At 38.1% G+C, this 23,082-nt stretch overlaps 1 protein-coding gene across 1 annotated transcript in view; it reads left to right on the forward strand.

The window, feature by feature from the left end:
* Positions 1-23,082, forward strand: part of PTPRO (protein tyrosine phosphatase receptor type O) — a 149,658-nt gene that overhangs the window by 82,899 nt on the left and 43,677 nt on the right. Inside the window, exons 2-9 of the mRNA XM_090145733.1 lie at positions 1,502-1,775; positions 9,388-9,546; positions 11,086-11,238; positions 12,713-13,159; positions 14,171-14,332; positions 16,834-17,033; positions 19,350-19,470; positions 21,304-21,497. Of these exons, the coding sequence (XP_090001859.1) occupies positions 1,502-1,775; positions 9,388-9,546; positions 11,086-11,238; positions 12,713-13,159; positions 14,171-14,332; positions 16,834-17,033; positions 19,350-19,470; positions 21,304-21,497 (1,710 nt within the window). The remainder of the gene's footprint in view (positions 1-1,501; positions 1,776-9,387; positions 9,547-11,085; positions 11,239-12,712; positions 13,160-14,170; positions 14,333-16,833; positions 17,034-19,349; positions 19,471-21,303; positions 21,498-23,082) is intronic.

The following is a 23,082-nucleotide window of genomic DNA, read 5'->3' on the forward strand; positions in this document are numbered from 1 at the left end:
ATTTAGGACTTACAGATCCAAGTGCTGAATCAGGATTTAGGCAAATACAAACACTTGAAATGTGGTATTTTTAGCTTTTCAAGGGTAAGCCTACTGAATTCAGCCACTGTTAAGGAAAGCACATGTAAGCTTTTGCATAATTTTGGTCCTATTTTGTAAGCCCTTTAGAGCAATTGCTTTGCCATCTGTGAAAGATGGCAGGCCTGGATGCAGTACTACAGGGGGGGATCTCATGAGGGCAGAGTAGAGGGGAACAATTACTTTCCTCTCCCTGCTGGCCACTCCTCTTTTGATGCAGCTCAGGATACTGCTGACCTGGGCTGCAAACTGCTGGCTTGTTTCAAGCTTCCCATCTGCCAGAACCCCCAGTTCCTTCTCCACAGGGCTACTCTCAATAAGTTCTCCCAGTCTGTATGCATACCTGGGCTTACCCCAGTTCTCAGTCTTGAATCTATTAGTCTGGTTTTCTCTATTTGGGCTGAATTTACTCTGCTTATTACTTTGTTCTCATGTTGGGCCAGGTGAATGGATTTGCTTAGGTCCTTTCTTCTCAACCTATAATCCTAGAACAGAATTTATGTATTTATTTTTTTAAATAAATGCCAGGAGCTGGCAATATTGTATGTGTGAATTCCAGATAGGGAGTTTGTTTGCCACAACATAAATTTTTAAAAAAATTATTCTTATGGAAAAATCTTCACTATGCAAAATTTGAGGGAGACAAGGTGCTACCTTCTGAATGAGGTGTCTGTCTCTGGTACAAGAACAATTTGACTGGTTGAATAAGCTGCAAACTAGTCACAGGCCCATCCTGCCCTCCAAAGAGATCTCTTGGACTGTAGGAGGAAAAGACACTGTGGAGCTGAGAATTGAGAATATATTACAGTTTTTATTGGAGGTTAAAAAGAAAAAAGATTCTAAACACCAGTGTGTCCTAAAAAAACCCAAAAAAAGACAACTCTGATATGAGCTTGAACTGTTTCTTCTTAATTGCTGTGAATCTCTTTTGAAATTCCTGTAGAGATCAAGTGCTTCTTGCTGACAGCTGGGTTAAAATTAACCGAAAGGAAAGTGTTTTCAGCTGGCTATGGTTTAATATGCTCATGATGTATGAAAAAGTTAAACTCTTCCTTTTTCACTACTACTAATAAAAGAAATAGTGAAAATGAAGAAATGAAAAGTACCAACCAAAGCCATGGACATAGAGCTGAGAGCTGCACATTATGTGGTACTTGCTGGAAAGGGCATATTTGGAAATGCATAGTCAGTGCTAAAAATGATTCTTTAGTTTTGGGCTTTTAAAAATGTATTATGGAAAAAAAAACCAACACTAGAATTTGTTGTTAACTGTCTTGTAGAATAGGAAATGTTACTTATCACAAAGATAGCACAAACAAACATCTTATGAATACCAAAGGAAATGGGTACAAGTGGCTTTCAGGTTTACTAAATAATAAGTTTTACTTCAACAAATTTTTTTTTTTTTTTTTTTTTCTTCTAGAATGCAGAACCTTTCCAAGTTACTGTCCGAGAAGACAATTGTATCATTGTCTCCCTGGAAGCATCTGATGTGGTGAGCTCATCCTCTGTATATGTTGTGAAGATAGCTGGAGAATCCAAGAACTACTTTTTCCAGTTTGAAGAATTCAATAGCACTTTACCTGCCCCTGTGATTTTTAATGCCAAATACCATGGCCTGTATTACATAGTAACTCTGTTGGTAGTGAACTCAAATGTGGTTTCCAAGTCAGCAAGATCAATCACTGTGTTAACCAGTAAGTAACATCTTATTCTTTGTTCTTTTGTTTCTTTTCTTTGTGTGTATTTGTAGCGTTTTTTCCTTCAGAAGTTTGCTTTTTTAATTATAATTATTTTTTATTTTTATTAAGTCCTTATGTGTAGGATGAATCCCTTTGTGAGAACAATAAAGAAAATATGTTGAGAAGGCTGGAAAGAAAATTCACAAGGTCTGGGGAGGAAGAAGGGGACATCTGTGGGGTTTCCCCAGGTGACCTTCCCTAAACATTAAATGGAGAGGTTTAAAATACTGGAGTAAGAGGAATGTATGAAGCTCTTCCCAAGCTGGTCATACTAGCCTGTGAAAAAGGAATTCTGAAAATCTAATGGAAAGCACAAAAAGTGTTGACTCATGTTTCAGTGTAAATATTCTTGTTGTGTGGTGAGGTATATCTTGCTTCAGGTGCCATGACAGTGTTCTTGGGTTGCTGATGTATTGAAGCAGTACTAAATCTGTAGAGCATACACTAGTCACCAAGAGCATACGTTTCTGCCACTACAGCTGAAGATTTCCATATGCTGGCGTCCATATTCACCATCATCTGCTTCTTACTACCACTAGGTGTTCTTGGGGAGAGGCATGATTTGATTTTCTCTGTAACCATGCAAAGCACCAGTGCAATTCTGGCCATATTTCTAGAATTTGTACCATCCATAGTCTTCATCCTCCCTTCTGTGCTCAAGTTGTGCACTAATGAGAACAACCATGAAGATTCACGCAGGAAAAATATAATGTGGTAGAGCAAGCCTTTCATTAGGCATGTTTACATGTAGTGGAATATTCAAGGCTTCATAGGCCATCTGGATTTCCTTTATTTATTTACTTATTTATTTATTTAATCTGTTATAGCTTTACAGCCGAAATAATAATTCTAACCCAATTTCCTATTTTATTTTTATTTATTTGTTGTAAATATTATCTGACAAACACAACTGAACAGATTCCTCACCAAGTATTTCAGTGGTTTTAAAACACCGCTCTTGCAGTCATGCAGCAAGGCTAATTGCTGCTTGATTTCCAGAACCCACAAGGTCAGGTGTGAGTCAGAATGGCAGATGGAGAATGGCACTCCTGTGCAGGGAATCTCTGAAGGAAGAAGAGAATTAGTATCTTTCAGCCTATCGCAGCCCATCCCAGAATCAGACTCTGGCTCACAGGATTTCTAGGAGTCATTCTTGAACAAGCATGAATCTGCCAACTCTGACGAGCTTAGCCCACGTCACTCTCACTCCTCCAAGGCTCAGTGGTGCCCTTCCCAATGGAAAGGAGCCCTCCCGTCCCTTTTCACCACCTGTCTTATGTGGATGCTCTGGCAGCTTCCCAGGGTTTCCTGCTGCGGCCTCTGCTGCTCACCCAGACCTTGGAAGGACCAGTGATTTTGGCAGTGGGCCACTGCTGCTTGAGGTGCTGATATACTGTTCCCTTTCTGTCACATTTCTTAAGCTTTTTGTTTGTCTCAAAAAAAGACAACCATGTTTCTGAAAAGAAAGGGCAGCATTGTATGCATTGAAGGGTGCTATACTAAGTGCTATAGGATGGCATAGATCTCCTTCACAGTGCAAAAGACCCAACATTCTTCCCAATATTTTCTATTAGGCAGGTTAATGCTTAGCTCATCTTTTCTATGCAGTTCTTTTGACAAGATTTCTTCAAACTCTAGTAATAACTACTGACTTCTAAAAACTTCACTAGGAAATAATTGTTTTTTCTTTTTTAAAACTTTTTTTTTTAAAAAAAAAGCATTGCCCAACTGCCCATTTTACATTATTTTTTCAATTAATTTGAATTTTTGGCAGATAATAACGATGATATATTTGTATTTTTCTTCATGCTGTATACTCTTTCTACTTCTTTAACTTCCTTAGTTTTTTAACTGTGTAAAGAGATGTAACTATCTAATTTATTTTATCAATATCTTACACCTGACTAAATGGTACACTGTGAATAGCATCCAGGACAAAATTAATTCCTGTTCTAATTTCATCAGTGTCAAGAGAGCTTTGCCAGTGTAGATTGGCCCTATTCATTAGTATGTCACAAGATAAATCAAGTAGGATACTCAGTGATGCCAGTGTGGTAATTCCCAAAGATATACTTCAATATGTCAAAATAATTTTCTGGGCTCTCCAGACATCTGCGGAGGGTTCAGTGCAGGGAGATGATGTCTTTCAGCTTGGCCACGTGCTGGAGACCTGAACATCATACGCAGCAGTGTATAGTCAAATTGTGCATCTCAAATTGATAACAAAGTCCTTCAAAGAGATTACTTACTTATACATTCAGTAAGAGTCGCAAAAGAACTTTGCTTTCTGGTGGTCTTTCTTGATGACCTTTACTTTTTCCTGTTCACATCCCTCAGTGATGTGCTTCTTCTCAGCTTATTGGCAAGAGAAAAAAGATTTATCTCTTTGCAAATTGAAACTTCATCCCACTTGAGTCGGGGGAGATTTTTTGTTTTATCCCTCAAAGGTCTCTGTATGGGAAAGAAGTGATTTGCCAGGAGAAAGATGATGTCAAAGCTAACAGAATGCACAGTTTACATATGTATGTATTTATAATTATATTTGTAAATTTGCTAATATTTTGCACATATATTTACATTTATATATAAAATGCAAATGTATAAAATTATGTAAGTATATATATATATGCACGTATAAATGCTATCATTTGAAGGTTCTGTTGTGAACTTAAGCCTTCGATACTAAACAGAAGAGTTCATTTGCTTCTTGTCTTTGACAGAAATAATTTCAGAGGTTTCTCAGGCTAATCAAAGCACCACAAACTGTGCAATGTATTTGTTTAGATTCTGTATGCCAGATTGTTGTAATGCAGATGTGACCTATTTGCTTGGTTATTTCTTCTCAGAATATTGTCAGCTTGAGCACAGCCACATCCTCAGGTTTCTTCCTGAGCTGGGACTTTTAGAAACATAAGATGACTAAGGCACATTTAAGTCTTAGTCAGGAAACTTGTAAAATAAAGTCTAAGCACAGAAGAGCACTTGTTCTGGTGATTCTATAGCAAAGCTGTGTTCTGTACACTGGGCTCAGTACTGCACTTGAGGGAGAAAATGGTGAAGTGACACCTTCAGCACTTACTGTTAATGATAAGCATGTTGCCAGTAAGGAGTATGGATTCATATCCAAAAAACAGTGCTTAAAATTCTCAGTCATCCTGCATTTTCTTTCTGAGGTGACTCAGAATCATATTGTTGTTGGTTTTTTGTTGTTGTTATTGTTTTTCACTGAAATTTTATTGCTGTTGGGATAAAAAAATACTTGTATAGAAAGGGGGAAAACAGTACACTGCAAGGCTGTTCTGTGCTGTAGGAAAAGAAATTTCTTGCAGGATTTGGAGAAGTCAGGATGTGTGAGGGTAATTAAGAAGAGCTCTGCCTGACTTTTATTTTAGCTTGTGATTAGGAGTTTTCATTGGTGAATATCTCATTGTTTCAAAAGCCAATGATTCCTTACATAAATCACAGTAAAATATATTCCCTTTAGGGTGAATTCTGCCTCTTTGTCTCCTACCAAAAATTATTCTCCTCAGGAGACCAACAAGGCCTGCTGCCTGGGACTGTGATCTCTTCCGCTTCTAGAAAGTAATTGGCATTAGCCCTTGTTAATGCTCATCTGTCACTGTGCCAGATGCTGCAGGAAGCAGTTCAGCAGGTCGAATCCATACCTTCAGCTTGTTGATGGATCAGAGCTGCTGAAGTAGGAGATTCAGAGTTGTTTTTTTTTTTTTCCCCCCAATGAGATACAGAACTGATGCCCTTTGTGTATATCTATCTTAAAGGATGATGTGGCACATCTTTAAAAAGGCTAGTTATTCGTGGGAGCCTTAATATGAAACATAACTCAGAAGAACTTTTAGATCCCTTACCACACTGATCTCCCCAGCAAACAGATCATGTTATTCACTTTTAAGGGAAAATCAGAATTAAGAAACAAAAGAACTGTAACAAGATGAATATTTTTTTTCTGCCATAATTTCCATTGGAATCCTGATTTAAAGTATGGCCCAAATCTGTGCAGTACTAAGACACACCCTGTTTTGTTGTGCCAGTGTTGTTTTCTGGTTTGTGTGGCTTTCATATTTGTCATCTTATGTGGGCATCTAGAAACAGCAGTACACAGATTGCATCATTGCTCAGAAACCACTTGCACTTACATTCCCCTTTTGGAAGCAGTTACACACGATATCCTCTATTACATATCATAAACGTGAACATCATGTTCCTGAAGTATTAAAAACCAGCTATTAAATTTCAAAACTAGTTGCTTTTTAACAAGACATAAAACAGTCCCTAAAGTTTACTGCATAATGAAAACTTCTCCTGACTATGACTTACTCCCATTAGCAATGCAAATAGGTAAACAGTGTCATCCTGGTGACGATATTACCTATTTCACAGCTTCTTCATGTGAATAAAGGTGACTACTTGTGAGATTTACATCACTCCACTATTTCCTAGTATAGTTGCATTATGAATACTAGCCATGATTAATCTAAGTTTGAGTATGAGAAGCAAGACTGTTGATCTAAGTCCCATCTCATCTAGCCACATGTAATACTATATCTATTCTGCTACATTAACCAATCATCAATTCCATCTGTAGAGGGGCCAGGTCTATGAATATTAAAAACAAATTTATTTGGCCTGGACTATGGTATACTTATTTTCAATGTCCTTTTTTTTCTCCCCTGAATTGCAAAAACCACCTAAAACACTAATGTATCTGGCACAGATCAAATGCATTTATGGAGGATTTAGCCTCCAGAATTTGCCAGGGCATTTGAGGAAGAGGCTAGCAGCATTTATTATGCTATCTGTTTTTATAATGCAAGGTATATGCTAAATGCAAAATGTGGTAATATTCAGGAGAAATGCAGAAGTTAAATTTCCCATAAACAGATATAATTGGAAAGCAATTGCTACAGAAGCAGCAGAATGTGAGATACTAAGAATAAAGGAACTTCAGTCTTGATCCTGCAAGCTTTTCTATATGAGTTTAATATAGATGACTAGATGTCCAAAAGAGACATTGAGCACAAAAAAGAGCCTTAAACATGCTATTAAGGGGAAACTAAAATCCTCTAATTTCCTTCCTTAACATGTCTTACAACATCAATATTATTGATGCTTCTACGTATTTGATAATACATTATTTAAGCTATTTCTTGAGAATTACTAAAACCTATGAAAAACTGGATCCTGAATGCTGTATCTGGAACAATGAAAAAGACCAAACTGTTTATGCTCTGAATTATAAATATAAATGGTGAAGAGTGGCATCTTACATATTCTTTGAGCTTTAATAACCCCAGGAACAGTTGGTTAGTGAAAAACTTGAACATGATTTTTATCTGTTGAGTGTCCTTTTAATTTCACAGTGTGCAAATATCTTTTGATGTGAATATTTGGTGCTGAAGGAAGGAAGATAATGGAAGACTCTTTAAATTGCATTATATCACTCAAACTACTCTGCTAACATCAGCCATGAGCAAGGAGAAGTCAGTAAGCGGAAGATAACAAGAAAGACAGTCTGCGGTGATTACTGCTTAATTCAATTATTGGTTAATTAAATCAAGACATCAGGAGGAAAAATCATTCGGATTAAAAATAAATATAACTTCCATCTTTTATTTGATTTGTTGTAGGAAGGAATAAATGGGGTAATTCAATCACTGACTCAGGGAAGTTTCAGTAATTCTTTCAGGGATAAGGAGACCCAGATCTGAATGAGATAGCAGAAGCCCAGGACGTGCCTGCTAACATGAAAGATGGCTGCATGTAAGGGCTGTGCTGTTTAGAGATTGCTGTTGACATTTGAACTACTATCATGTGCTGTGTGAGATGTGATACGAAGTGTGGGGTCATGGGGATTGCCAGCTCAACTGTTTATTTCAGAATAAGTGATGGGAAGAGATTCAGCAGAAAGAAGAGGGTTGGCTTTGTTTCCCATGACCTGCTTTGCTCCCATTTATTTCTAGGCTATCGCAAATTGTCAGCAAGATTTTCACAAATTCTGTCATTGCAGTGCCTCTTGGTATCCGTTAGCTTTGACATTTCTATTTCTCTATGTCTAACATACAAATATACTGATAGTTACCTGGAGATAACACAACATATTTGCCATGAGAAATAAATTAGAAGTTCCACAGTGTTGTATTCTGGTGCTCTGACAAAATTAAAAATGGCAACAAAAGTCCTTCCTAAGACCTATGCTGAGATTTATGTTTTTTATTTCTTTGTTGTTTTTCTTCTTCACTTCTCATTGCAAGTGGAAGCTTAGTACAATAGTGAAAATACTGTGCTAGCAAATGGGATTTAATTTTTATTTCTGCTATAGGCTTGCTTTTCCATCTTTGATTACCCTGTTCCATCCGCCTACCATGAGACAATTCCCCTTTTGAAGCTGGTGCTGCTGTCCTTTTCATCTGCCTTCTCTCCTGCCTGTCATGACTGTGTGCTCTTTGGAGAAAATTATATTATGAGTTTTTCTCCAGGGCCTGCTTCAACAGAACTTTGTACTGAAATGTGTCCTGCAAGTGTGTAGTGAGATCGTGCTAATGAACAGTCTGAATTTTTCAATCTGTTCCCTACTGTGCACAGGAACTTAACATGATAATACCTAAAAGGATGTGGGCATAACTACTGATCGTTGTCTATTTACTACTTCTATTAAAATATGTCAATATGACTAAATCTGAGTAAAACTAGAAACCTGTTCTGAATAGCTGCTTGGCCCTCTTAACCAATGCATAGTTGCTATCATTTCTTCTAGACAGCATGTGTAAGTACATAGTTCTTACTTTCTATAGCCACCATGGTCGGAGCTGAAAGCAGTAGATTGGCAGCTCTGTACTTACCTGCCTTCTGTGTGCAGACTACCCCCATGCCCTTGGGTAAACCACCGTACTCTGTACCTCAGCTTTTCATCTGTAACATAACAGCAATGGTGCTTCTGTATTCTTTAGAAGTGTGGTGTGGATGAGTACTTTGAAGATGTTGGCCCTCTCAGGTATCGTAGGAGTCGGGGCTGACAAAGTATAATTACTCGTGAAATATATAAATGAATATTTACCAGAACAGAAAATCATCATTCAGTTTCCTCTGGTTGTCACACTGATACACTTCTTAGCTAATCTTAGAAGTTCAGATTAGTGTCAAAATTATGATTAATTTCAAGTGTTTGTTGCTTTTGTCTGGGCACTTTTACTTGATCAGCAAGTGCTGAAGAAGAAAATCTTAATGGGGTGATGACTGAGAGTTCTTAAGTAATAACTGTGATTTCAACCATGATTTTTATGCCTGATCCTCTGCAAATAAGGGCAACTTTCTGTTAAAATGTTGTGTTTTTGCACTGACATGTTGTGTGTGGGGGAACATAACCTTGGCTTTGACATAGTCGTGTGTAGCTTTGCCCCAGACCTCTGTGAAGCCTGGATATCAGCTGGGAAATTTGAGAGTTCCTGTGTCATTCCACACAAAACCATTTTTTTCTTTGATGTTGTTTTTATAGGTGTGCCTGTTAATCTGATTCTTTCTGCCTTTTTTCCTTTGTTTGTATATCCTTTAGAACCCCTTCCTGTGAGCAGTGTTTCTATCTATGATTACAAACCATCTCCAGAAACAGGAGTGCTGTTTGAAATTCAATACCCAGAGAAGTACAATGTTTTTACCCGGGTAAATATAAGCTATTGGGAAGGAAAAGACTACAGAACAATGCTGTACAAAGGTAGGAAGAAACTATTCCACTAACTATTCCTGCTAACAAAAATACATTTTAGCTTTTTAGTTATACTTGCTGAAATCAGTAGGTAAAATTCTGTCTCAGTCGCAGTTGAAAACATCAGTACAATTCCCAGTTCCTTCTTTCCAGTCATGATTTCTCTTTGTGAATAGCTAATGGGGGAGCTTAGGGATGCCCTGTATCTGGGAAATGCTTTCCCAAGAATCAGGTATAGCTGATTCTTGGGAAAGACTTTGAAGCTGATACCTCTGTATCACTGTGAAGTCACATAGAGCTAGTAGCACTGAGCGACACTCTGTGCTGCGTAGTTCTGTGTATTACTCTATCATTCTTTGTTGTCCCTGAGCTAATAAACCTGTTGCATTTTATCAATTTCATCTTTCTTAGAACAGTTAAACCAAGGACAAGAAATCTAGCAACCTAGGTAGTCAATCTAAAGAGATTCAGCAATCAGTCTAGCCATCTAAACAGACTAACAAGGGCAAATTCTGCTTTCTTTTTTTGATGTTTTATTTTTGTTTAGATCTGCTTAGCTCTCCTTTGCTCTTTTGCCATGCAGTAAGCATAAGCACAACATTTATATGAAAGATGTAAAGGACTGTCCTATGGAAAGCACCTAAGAGGTGAAAAAGGCACTGCACACTCTTCAGGTCCCAAACCCCAGCTGGTTTAATACAGCATGGCGGCAATATTGCCTCTGAGCAATCCAGTAAGTGATGGATTGAATTTTAGTGATGGAAGGAAGGCTTCCAGTGTATCAGCCTGGTCACTGTAAGCTCTCCCTGGAGTCAGCAGAGGGAGATGCCCACCTCCAGAAGGACCCTGGAAAATTTTGGTGTCATTGTTTCAGTGCATAGAAGGATTAGGTTAACATCTGCAAGACTCTTAAATGCCAGATATTGGGAATGGTGATTCTGGGATCACAGTCCTAAATACAAGTGACCCCTTTCTAACGAACAAAGATGATACTAGCAACAATTTTTCTCTTTCACAGCTCATATGCAGAGGCTGTAATACTACTGCTGCAGCTGCTGATAAATAAAAAAGTCACTTTGAATTAAGAGATTCCCTAATGAGCAAGCATAGTCTTTCCCACAGCTAAATTGCCCTAAGCAACATCTCTTCAGCCCACACACGTACTGATGTTGGATATGAGCTCCATTCTCAGACTGTGGCTGGTGCACAGCTGCACTGTGGATGGCCCTTTGAGCATCTCCTCTGAATGCTGTGCCTCAGTCAGCATCAGACCAAAGGGGTTTTTGCGTGCAACTGTTAAAGGTCCGCAGGAATTGTCAGGTGCTCTTTCAGATGCTCAGTGTCACGTGGAGCAGGTTGCCAGGTTTGACAGCCAGGGAAAATATTGGCAAACTGAACTATTAGAATTTCATGTCTTAGATCAGGCTGAGCAATGTTTAAACATCTGAAACATGTGTAGCTGCATTATCAGAAAGCGAATATTTGATATGTTTTTTCCTTTTTTTTTTTTAATAATAAAAAAATCTTTTCTTTTTAAACCTTCTGCAGATTTCTTTAAAGGTAAAACCGTTTTCAATCACTGGCTGCCAGGTATATGCTACAGTAACATCACATTTCAATTGGTATCAGAAGCAACCTTCAACAAAAGCACGCTAGTGGAATATAGCGGGGTTAGGCATGAGCCCAAGCAACACAGGACAGGTAAAGAAAATGATTGTGTACCATTTGTTCCATGTCTGTATGTTTGTTTTCCTTTCTGTCATGGGAGGAGATTGAATGCACGTGGAGGAGGGGCTGTGTGGAAACAGTTATGGGATCTGCTCCTGGCCAGGAACATGGGAGGAGGATGCTGCAGCTGGTACTGTGCAGGCAGGGAGTGAAATTATGTGCAATATAGTATGAGGTTTCTATTACAAAGTTGGTTTATTAGAACATAAATTTCACTTCACATGAGACATCCTTGGCCTTATGTTAGGAATTAATTTTTAAACCACAGGAATGCCACACTGTGATATGATATTGATCTATCTGTTTTGGTCTGTCTCCTCTCACAGTGAATCACAGCTAAACAGTTGGAGAAGGCCTTCCTCATTGTTCAGTCTTCTCTCATAGAGAAGAACAGTGACTCAGTGTCCCCACTTGGTGGCCAGATTGTGCCCTAAAGCATGAACTTTTAATTTCCAAGACAGCAATGTTGCAAAAGCTGAAAATTGCATTTGTTCAGGGTCCAGAACTAATTTAATTTGGTCCTGGGATGATGCCCAAAACTTTCCTGTTAATCTGTGTACCACAGACATTTTGCAGGGTCCAAAATGAAACAAACCAGTGGCAAAATCAGAAGGCAACCAATAGAATTATATTTTTCTTTCCCACTGCCTTCCCATCCCTCATTCTGGACGTGAAATGTATGAGGTTGTAGTGTCTGATTTTTTATTAGTGGCTGTGAGTGGGACAGGGGGAGTGAACAAATCAGTAAGTCATAAGGGGCCAGCTTAAAATATGTCAGACAATTTTTGCAGAGGCTATCTGCAGGTAAAGGCATACAGGCAAGCAATTATGGCACCTTTTGTTCACCTGCTGGCATAAGCAGAAATAACTTATTTGAATGCCATTTGCCTTCTGGAAATACAGATCTAGAGATCAAGCTTTCACAACTATTAAAGTTTAAACTGATCTTTAGTGCTTATGAAAAGGTGTCTACTAAGAGCATATGAAAAGCCCTGTGGCAGCAAGAAGGTTATGCTTTTCAAGTATAAACCATGTCATGCATCAGTTTTGTACATGTTTTTGAGTTCATTCCTACAGAGCTATTTTTTCTGTTATCATGCAGTTGTGGAAAATACAGTAAACCGAGACCCACCTTTTCAAATACACAGTTAAGTAGCTTGCTGCTGTATTAGCACTGAAGTCTGATTTATGTCAACTGCATGTGTACTCTGCATCATGGTATTCTTGAGTCCTGATTTTTCTATGAATTTTCAGTAAACTTGATCCTACTAGAATCACTTCTGCATTGTAATTTTGTAATAGAAAGGAGGATCTTAGGAAGGAAAGGTTATTTCAAAATATCCCTAATATATCATTTTTCTGCAAAAATATTTCCCTAGGGAATAAACACCTGGCAGAGGTACACAGAACACACCTATTAAAAGATTAACCTTTGCTTCTCTTTTAGTTCCTTACCCACCTCGAAACATTTCTGTTCAGATTGTGCCAATCAACAGAAACAATTGGGAAGAGCACAGCGGGAATTTTGCAGAAGAATCGTTCATGGGACAACAAGAAATCATAGGCAAAGAGAAACTGAGCCGTTTTTCTGGTGCCCCACCTGAAATTCCAGCAGTGAACTCAACTGCAGCCTGGCCTGATTACCGCTCTAACAGTACTGAGTACGAAACCACATCGCAGCCATATTGGTGGTCTAATGAAGCTGAATCATCGGAGGGTGAAGAGGAGTTTGTCAATGCAATTCCCAGGGATTATGGGGCCAGTGAAGTAAACACATCTGGAAAACTCACAGCAGAGCCCGCTCCTTTCCTTCCTGTACAAATGGTGCTGACTTGGTTACCTCCAAAGCCACCGACCGCCTTTGATGGTTTCCATATCAATATTGAAAGGGAAGGTAAAACCGAGCCTTATACACTTGTCATACTCTGTTTCTGTAATTCTGTTGGTGGGTTTGTCTCCTTCACAAATTATTCATTACCTAGAATGGTGCCTCACAGGACTTTATTAGATCTCTTGTGTATCTTGATAAGGTTCTTGCATTGAATAGCATGCATTTCTGGCTGGGTTTCAAACTAAAATAAGGGAGGTGTGATAAATCACAGTTTGCAATTTCTTTTGTTAAATAAGATTTATACTGCTGTGCATACTGCTGCACTGTTTACACCACAGTTACTGTAAATCCACTCTGGTATCAGAGAAAGGAGAAACAAGCTGATGGAAATTGAAGATGAAGAAGGTACATTATTTCATGTAGATTTGTCAGCCCCTTGACAAAGATTCTCAAGGGGACCACAACTGAAAGGGGGCACAGAAAACTCATTCTGCATTCAGGTTAACAGTTGTCTCAGGAGAGCAATGGACCACATTCCTTAGGCCAAAAAGAGGCTGTGGTGGAAAATGGAGAAAACTTTTAAGTAGTGGAACTACAATAGAATAGCCATATCATTTAGAGGTATCCTATTTTAAAATCCTTTTTCTCAAAATGAATCTGACTTCCTGATAAACAGTTTTCATAATTATTCCCCCATTTAAGATAAATAATGTTTCTCTATTTATTTATTTATTTTGCAGAATAAGAAGGCAATAGAACTGGAAGCTCCTTTTCCTCTATGCTGTCCTCTTTTTCACTTGTGCGGTCATGACAACCCTGTTTTATCATTCCCACTACTGAATGAAATTTTGTCCTGGGTTTATTGTTCCTGTACACCTATACTGCAACCTTGGTCATTAATTACTCTTGTTCTGATGGCAAGAAATAAAACTACTCACATAAATCCAGTTCTTTTGGATACCTTTAAATCCCACAGCAGAAACTGTATTAGCATTTCTGATATAAATCATTTTCTCAGTAGCTGGAGCCTTTCAAATTTCAATTAATCCACAATATCTTTCCCCCCTGATTTAGAGAACTCCACAGAACTTCTGACAGTCAGTGAGGACACTCACAAATTTGTTGCTGAACTGAAAGAACCAGGAAAATATAAGTTGTCTGTAACAACATTTAGCTCTTCTGGCTCTTGTGAAGTTCGGGGAAGTCAATCAGCAAAAACACTCAGCTTTTACATCAGTAAGTACCTCAGTAAATCTTTTTCTCCCAGACCAGTATAACTTTAACATACAGTGAGTTTGACCAGTAACACACTGTGGCAGCTGTGTTATCTGCTGCTGGATCAGAGAAGTCCATCTCTTACAAAACAGGTTCTCCTTTTGCATCTTCCAAAGAGAGGATTCGGTTCAGAGAATTAGATCAGTGGTTATGAAGAATCTTGAAAATATTTAACTTCCTTTCTCCTGGAGGCTGTATGCATAGTGTTAGGGACAAAGGGCATCTCAGACTGAGACTGTGGGATTTGCACAATTAAACACTTAGCTCTGAAATTAGATGGTCTCTAAGAGCACACAGGGCAAGTAAAGGTAAATGCAATAGTTCAGACTGCTAATTCAGAGGAGGAAAAAGTAATTTATTATTTCCCTGTAGAATCTCAGGGTTTCCTAAATACAGATTCAGTAAAAATCAGAATAATAATACAATACTTAGTAATCCAAGATTGATATTGAGAATTAGATTGGCAAGTGAGGCAGGTGTAGGTAAATTCAGACAACGGTCATTCTTGATGATCTGTACAGCAACAAGGGAATGAGATGTCTGAATAAGTATACCAGTCCACACACGTTATCTTTTTGTACAAGAGGAATTATGGCCTATGGAATGCTCAAACACTGAGAATAGGGGAACACTTGCAGCACTACACAGTTTTACTTGTGAGAGATTAGTGCCTCCCCCACATATCAAATTCTGCAACAGAGCATGGTGGCTAGGCTGGCAGAAATATTCATATTAAAAGGAAACGTAGTGGTACATTACTAATAAATGTTTGGTAGGTCATGACATTTACAAATACTATTTAAGCTTGAATTAATCATAATGGTTAACAGCATGTAACTGAATTCCTGTATTGCTGCAATATTTTTAACAGCTTAATAGGTGAAAGAAAAAGTACTTGGAAAACAAAGAGATGAAACAGGTCTTGAGAGAAAGGGTCTCTGTTGTTTTCATTTAACTGTGTTCTGATTTCCATTAGGAATAGTTCATAGGCATCTTCATTATGTGAAAACATCAAAGTATATGAAACTATACAAATAGATCAAAGTATATACAAATTATGTAGTACTGCTATCAGCACCAAATATTATTCCATCTTAAAAAGTGACTGATTTATGTACAGAAATACACAGTACTGTGTCCTACATACAGTCTACTAACTGAGGACAGAGACCTCTCAGAAAATGAGAAAGTGTTAATCAAAATGTATATTTGGATAGGCTGCTAGATTAAGGAAGAATGGACTTGAATATCATTAGGCATAAAGCTGTAATAAGAATGTAATAACTATATTTGTGTTACATGTAATAAATGAGGGCGCATAGGTGTTTTTATTGCTATTTTAATTAAGTATTTCTGTTTGATTTGTTGGCTTATAGATATGAAGATTATTGGCAATTGACCTAATTATTCTAACTTGAGAACCTTAGTATCTTAGATAGATTTCATGTGCATTTCTGGCTGTATGCCAAATCCGAGATGCATGTGAGTACTATTAAGGCAAAATTCGTTTTCCATTCCTCTTTACAAGTCTTGTGTGGAGGCTGCAGCTTTGGACACAAGGTTGAGGTAGCTCAATTTCTTTAGCGCTGATGTTGAAACAATTTCTGAGTAGAAATAGCTACACATATATCCACTGAATACAGAGATTAACATAATGCTCAGATTTCTCTTTTTTCTAGAGTGAGTTGACTTTCGCGAATAAATTTTTCTCACAGCTTCACGCTTATCTTATATGTAACCTTTTGGTTGGTGACTCATCTGTTGAATTATTGGTTTATATTACCCAACATTTTTGTTGTACTCAAATGGCAGTCATAATTGTCAAATCCTATAGGCTGATCTTAAACAAAATCTTTGCTCTGGATTTGTTTGCTGAAAATCTGAAATTTTGACCAAGTCTAGCTAAACTTACTTTCCAAATTTAAAAGCATATATTATTTAAAGAAGTGCTTCAAAAAGTCTGATGGAGAATTCTTCACTATGGTAGACTCTGTGAACTCAATAAGACCTCAGGTACATAGTACACTTGAGTAATTTGGTGTATAGTGAAAGGAAAAATTGCGTGCAATATTTATAATGGATTTGTACATTACTGCACATCACTAATTTTTAAATATTACCAAATATTTATCATGGACCTGTACATTTTTGGATATCACTACTCCTAAAATACCCTTGTGGAGCTTACTGGATACTGCTGGATGGTTTCTGATAAGTAACAGAAAATGCATTCAATCCAAATTTTCAAAACAGAAATATTTCTCTTTTCAACTCCTGCTCTGCTATTGGTGAAAATAGTGTTGCCTGCAGGCTGTTTCCCATCTGTGCTTTGTGGAAATGGAGATGGCCAGTTCAGCCTCTTTCCCTAGTAGAAAGCAATATTGTGAAGAAGGATGTTTTAACATGAGTACCTTAAACGTGCAGAGTGCCTTGCTCACACATGCTTTCTTGGTATGTTCCAGGCCCCACAGGTGAATGGATAGAAGAGCTCACAGAAAAGCCCCAGCATGTGACGGTGACAGTGCTCAGCTCCACTACTGCCCTGACATCCTGGACAGCCTCACATGAGAGCGGTAGCAATGGCACAATCGTGTCTGTGGTCTCCCTGACTTGTCAGAAGCAAAAGGAAAGTCAAAGGCTTGAAAAACATTACTGCACAGAGGTAAGGGTCCTCCTCACGACCTGAAAAAAAAAAATTCCTAGTCATCCCACTGTTTGTTATCACAATACCAAGGGCCCCATCCAGCAAAGCACAGTGCTCCATTCTGCAGAGTGGAGAGGAGAGAAAATCATACAGAAATGACAGCATTAAATTCTATCAGCATTAAAACTGTATTTTCACTGCAGTGGCTGTGGCCAATTCTCTGTTCAAACTTTTGAGTGAGAAATGTTTGCAGTAGTGAGCAAAATGCTATCACATCATATTAACACTTAGGCATATGCTGCAATACATTTTTATTAAGAAAAGTGCTCACATGGATGATGATCATTCAACTTGCATGTATTAATTAATTGACTCTTAGATTAATTAATTGATTCTTAAATTTCCTCCATATGAGTACAGAACTTGACCCTACATTTTCTGGAAGTCATCTGAATTCAGCTTTTCTTTTCATCCACAAAAGATATTTCAAAGGTGGGAAGTAAGTAATCATTACCACCACCTGTGATTTGGATGGACAGCACTTCTTTAGGGCTGTCATATGGGACATGTTTATTTTGATCAAGCTTCCTGAACCCCCAGATAAGGCAATTATTTACTATACCTGAAACCCATGGTGAATTTATCTCCATGTCAGATCCTATGGCTCGTTGGATGAGTGAAATGTGGTTTTGGTTAGAAAGAGGGTTTAGTCCACACTTCTGTTTCCTTGCCACAATGCTGACAAATCTCTTTTCTAAGCAGCGCCACAGTTTCTCCCTGGCTTCCTAAATTTGTGTGATTGAGGAGTCTGAAAAAGGCTGCAGTGCTCCCGTGTGCTGCACCCTCAGCACACCCGTGAGAATGGAAGAACAGAGCCATAACTCAGTAAATCTTCACCTCCTTCAACATTGTGATTAGCCTGGCAAGTTAGTTAACACAAGGAGTTCTACATCATTTAAAAGTGTCCTTTTAAATAGGTCTTTGTCAAAATGTTTTGGGTTTTATTCCAAGAATGGCCATGTGCTTCCACACTGGGAATTGTCCTTTAAAGACAATTTGAGAATTGTTTCTCAGAACCAGTCTGTAATCTCCTTGAGTTACATTTCTTCCATTTATTAAAAATGCATTCATCTAATCAGGAAGCAAAACAAAATGGTAGGTGATAATAAACATTAGAGAGCAAGTATATACATATAGGATTAAAGTAAATACTCAGGGATTAATCTACAAACTCAAATAGAAATACCTAAAACTAATCTGTGAATAAACAAGACATTTGTAAAAGTAAATGTATTTGCTACAAGTAGGCAAAGTGTCTAAATACAGTTGTTTATTTTTGTCCCTATAGAGTTTCACACTGCCTCTAATCAAATTTTATCAGATTATTATACATGGAATTATTAATGGCTGTTCGTTTGAATTCTCCTTGACAAGCTGAAAAGGGCAAAATTCATTGCAGAGTTTTATTCATTTCTACCATTATGCATGAATTGATTAGTTCTCAAAAGCAGCTGTTAAAGACAAATTTCATTCCTCACTAAATCTGTGCTTACAACTGATGTATTTATGTGCATCACAATAAACGAAAGGAGGTCATGATGAGATTCTGGAAAGGTTGCAGAGAAAATATTGTAGAAGGGGGGCCTACAGTTCTTTCCTCAAAGCTGCTCCATATCTTTCCTGATAGCTCAGAATATGAGGCTTTTCACATATTGTACCAGATCAGGAATCACCTGGTCAGGCATTATGCCTCCAGCTTTGACCAATTCTTGGTGTGCCACAGCAGACTATTTAATTTTGGTATCTCAAACAGAAAAGTCACAAGATCTCTTCATCAAATTTTGTAGTGCTGTGCAAGACAGGTGAAAGAGCAGTTCCTCTCTGATTTTATCATTCAGACATTTAACACTTGCACTCAGAAGATAGATTTCCCATAAGGCTGCTTTCAGGTCATGAAGCTGCAGTTGAATCGGATGGCCGATGAAAAGCCTGAGGCTTTCATTGAAAACATACTGCCTAAATACTCTAGTCTCGATAATATCACCTGAGTATGAATACTTCACTAAGCTTTGGTGTGAGGAGAGAGCGGCTCACGTAGGTCTGTGCCTGACCTTATGTGGCAAGGTAAGTGCGATTCTTTGGGTCAGATCATTTGTGAATCCAAGCCTGAATGCTTTCAGAGTTTTGCCATTTGGGGCATAATTGAATGAGAATTTAGCTGCTGATGCTGGTTCAGAAGCATGTATTCTGTTAACTGAAGCAGTTCAAGTAGTCTCAATATTCTTTTAACCGACCAAGTAAATACTTCACATCTGATGTGCACTCTTTCATTAGGTAAATTCAAGCAGCAGCCTCATTGAAAATCTTGTTCCTGGTGCCCAGTACCAGGTTGTGGTTTACTTACGGAAAGGACCGTTGGTTGGACCGCCCTCTGATCCTGTTACATTTTCCATTGGTAAGTCCTGCAGCTACTGTTTGAAATGCTTCTTCTTTTCTTTTTCATGAATCTGAATAGTATATTCATTAAACTCTAGAGCTCACAAAGAAATACAGGCAAAATCGTCGTGTTGGTTGTTTCAAATGTAATGAACACATAATGAGAGTATTTGTTTTCCTTATGTTGCGTAGCCCATTAATAAGGGAAAAGCATGAATGCTCCATCAGTGGGTGATGGATATTTCATATTTAAATACTGGATTATTACAAAATTCAACTAGAAAACAATTGTGGAACATGGAGCCTTTTGTAATGAACCGTCTTCACCTTTGGCCACATGTATGTTCGTCTCTAACAGCATTCCTGGTCTATATCCTTTTGGGAGGGAATCACTTCACTTAGGTGTGGCCAGTCTGAGCTGCAGGTAGTCTGCGATTAATGGAGAGATGTGGGCATCTCCTAGAGGTGAATCATTCTTACTGTCTCATGAAAGGTATGGGACTGCTGTTAAGGCATTTGTAGCAAATCTGCCTTGTGAATTACGCAGTGTGTTCCAGTCTGAACGCCATGGCACTAAGTCAGGAGCTGGATTATCTCCTCTTGTACTAAGGTTGATGCCAACCTTGATTTTCTTGAGTTAAACCATGAATCTTGATATTCTCTGCTTTGAAATCTGAAGATAAAAAAGGCTCTTTAAGAATGAGATTGACATTTTCAAGAATGTGGTTTCACAACCTACCCGCAGAGCTTTTCCCCCCATGCCCATAATTCAAGGTTCCATCAAGCTCCTAACTAAAGAGCGACTTAGGATTTAATATCTTTCAGTTTCCATGTCATTTATTTTGTTAAGGTTACTACTGTAACAAAATATAATGAAAAAAGGGCAAAGAGAAAGATATTCAATCTATAGAATTACATTTGCAGAGGAATATTTAACCTGAGTCACCCAGCCTTTTCCTTTTGACTAATAGTCTGCCTTGTGGGTGAGCAGGTGGCTGAAATTTAGAGATCTTCAGTATTTGTCACTCTACATCCTCTCTGTGATATAGCGAAGAAAGCAAAACAAACAAAAACCAAGTAAGCAGACCAAAGTTATCCTGTTAAGAAGTGAATTCGGTAGATGAAAGCAGATATGTGCAGTAGTAAAAAAGGTGAACATTTTTTCATTCTAGATGGATAGAAGAGATGAAGGAAATGGAGACTGACTTATGAAAGAAATGCAGTCAGGTGCAAATATGGGCTGAAGTAATCTGAGTGTTCTTTATTCTGCAAGAGCTGGGGCTCTGCAATCCTTGAAAATGTTAGCAAAGTACTTATTTAAGTAACCTCACTGAAGTCATGAAGAGTGATTTCTTTCCAGAAAGAAAAGGTTGCTGAACTTGACCCTGATGTGACATTTTTCAAATCACTCTACTTCTCTTTCCTGTTTTCATCATCTGTGAGGCAAGAATAGCAATTCATGGCAGCACCTTTAGGTTCCCCAGGGAAGGAAGGAAAGGCATAAAAAACTGTTCTTTCTGGTGGCCTTTATCTTCCAAAGTGTTATGGCTTTTGATGCTTTGTTTTTGAGCTTACGACTTGAAACATCTCCTAAACAGCCTGATTTTCAAAGTAAATGGAAGCCTTCAGTCATTTCTGACAAGGAAGAGATAAGAACAAATGCTGAAAAGAATGGTATTCCACTGCTTGTGCCAAGGAAGCTATTAGGAATTAAAATCAGGAACAAATCAGAAACAGATAGAACTTGTTTAATGGAAAGTATTGTTCTCGATTTTATTTGTTAATTTATCTATTTAATGTAATTAATTAAAAAAAACCCAACAACCTACTAATAACAATTTCTACTTTATAGTGCCCACTGGAATAAAAGATCTGACACTGTACCCTTTGGGACCTTCTGCTGTGGTTTTGAGCTGGAACAGACCTTTCCTTGGGGTGTTCAGGAAATATGTTGTAGAAATGTTTTACTTCAATCCATCAACAATGACATCTGAGTGGACAACCTACTATGAAATAGCAGCAACCATCTCCCTAACTGCCTCTGTGGTAAAGTGGCTGTTACTGAGTATTGCTTTCTCATGCACGTGTGGCCCTGGCACCTTGGGGCATTTCCTTGTTCAGCTTCTCCCCTATGAATATGTATATATGGCTTTAAACCTGGAACATTTTTCCAGGACAAGTAGAGAAATATCCAGGATGCTGGCAACACCTCTTTCCCGAAGTAGGGAAATACAGCTAAAATTTGAGTAGAATGACAAGACAGGAGATGAGCCTCTATTTGTTGACAAATGGGCATATTCAGCAAGTCCAGAGGCAGCTTCAGTTTGTGTGTCAGTCAAGGCTTTAACCAATTCCGGTGTATCCTCAGGGGGAGTAGTCCAAAGCCTTATCTGCATAATTAATATTGATAATAGGGATTTGGGGCTTGCAGGCTAGTCTTGCATTGAGCCATCTGGAGCACTTAGCTGCAGAGATGCTCTTGTGAAAATAGCTTTCATATTTCTGAAGCTACAAAGACGTACAGCAGGGTTTCACCTAGGCAAAAATTATTTTCTAGAAGAACATGCTCACAAAGCTTTGCAAGATTGAATATTTAACAGAAATCCCATGAAATTTTCCTCTTGCTTTCCACATCTTCCTAGAGAAGCTGTACAGGTTATATTCAGACTTTGCCATTGCACAAGACAGTGAGCAGTTTTAGCTGAAATTAGTTGCTCAGAAAGTTATGAGTATGCAAAAATGACAGCAACAACTTTCGCTGCTTATGAGAGCTGCAGTGATTTACTGTAATTCATTTGCATAATACTATTTGTGTAGTCGTTTCAGCTACAGCGGCTGAACAGTAATTGGGTATGTGACAGTAAATCTAGCACATAAATCTCCAAGGAAATTAAAACCAAAAATAACTTACCAAAGAAGTAATTAATACCTTGTAGTCATGACTCAGCACAATTAGATTCATATCTGAGTGATCCAAGTTATCTTAGAAATAATAGTGTCTTTCAGAGTTTGTGTGGTTTGTTAGAAAATGAGATGATATTATCCACTGCTGTTACAAATTCTGTTCATGAAAGCTAAAGGAAGTTGGCTTCCTTTCCAACTTCTTTGTCTGAATTTCAGTTGGAAATGCAACAGTGCCATACAGCTCCCAAAGTGAATGTTTCTTAAAGAATAATTTTTAAAGAGTTAATGTAAATTTGAGAAATAATGTCTTTTTGCTCTGTTATGACATTTAGCATACAAGTGTGTATTGATGAACTTTTAGTTGGGTTCACTAGCCATATTCAAGAATCCCACTGTGTCCTGCAAATTTCTCTATGGTCAGTAAATTATCTGCCATCTCTGGTGGTCTCTGAAAGAAGTGTTAAGCCCATTGAGGAAGCAGGGGAGTAAAAAATCTGCCATCTGACAGTGAGATAAAAAATTGTTTCCTGAAGCACATCTCAGTAGTCAGAACTTTTGGAACTGAACAGCCCTTTCACTCTATTTAATTGCATCCTTCATTTTGGAATCATAGAATCACCAAGGCTGGAAAAGACCTCCAAGATCATCCAGTCCAACCATACCTCTCACCAATACTTTATTTTGCTTTTATACATCACCATTTAGCTCATCTTGCAGAAATACTGCT

Source organism: Phasianus colchicus, chromosome 1 (assembly GCF_987193195.1).
Source record: "Phasianus colchicus chromosome 1, bPhaCol1.hap1.1, whole genome shotgun sequence".
NCBI lineage: Eukaryota > Metazoa > Chordata > Aves > Galliformes > Phasianidae > Phasianus > Phasianus colchicus.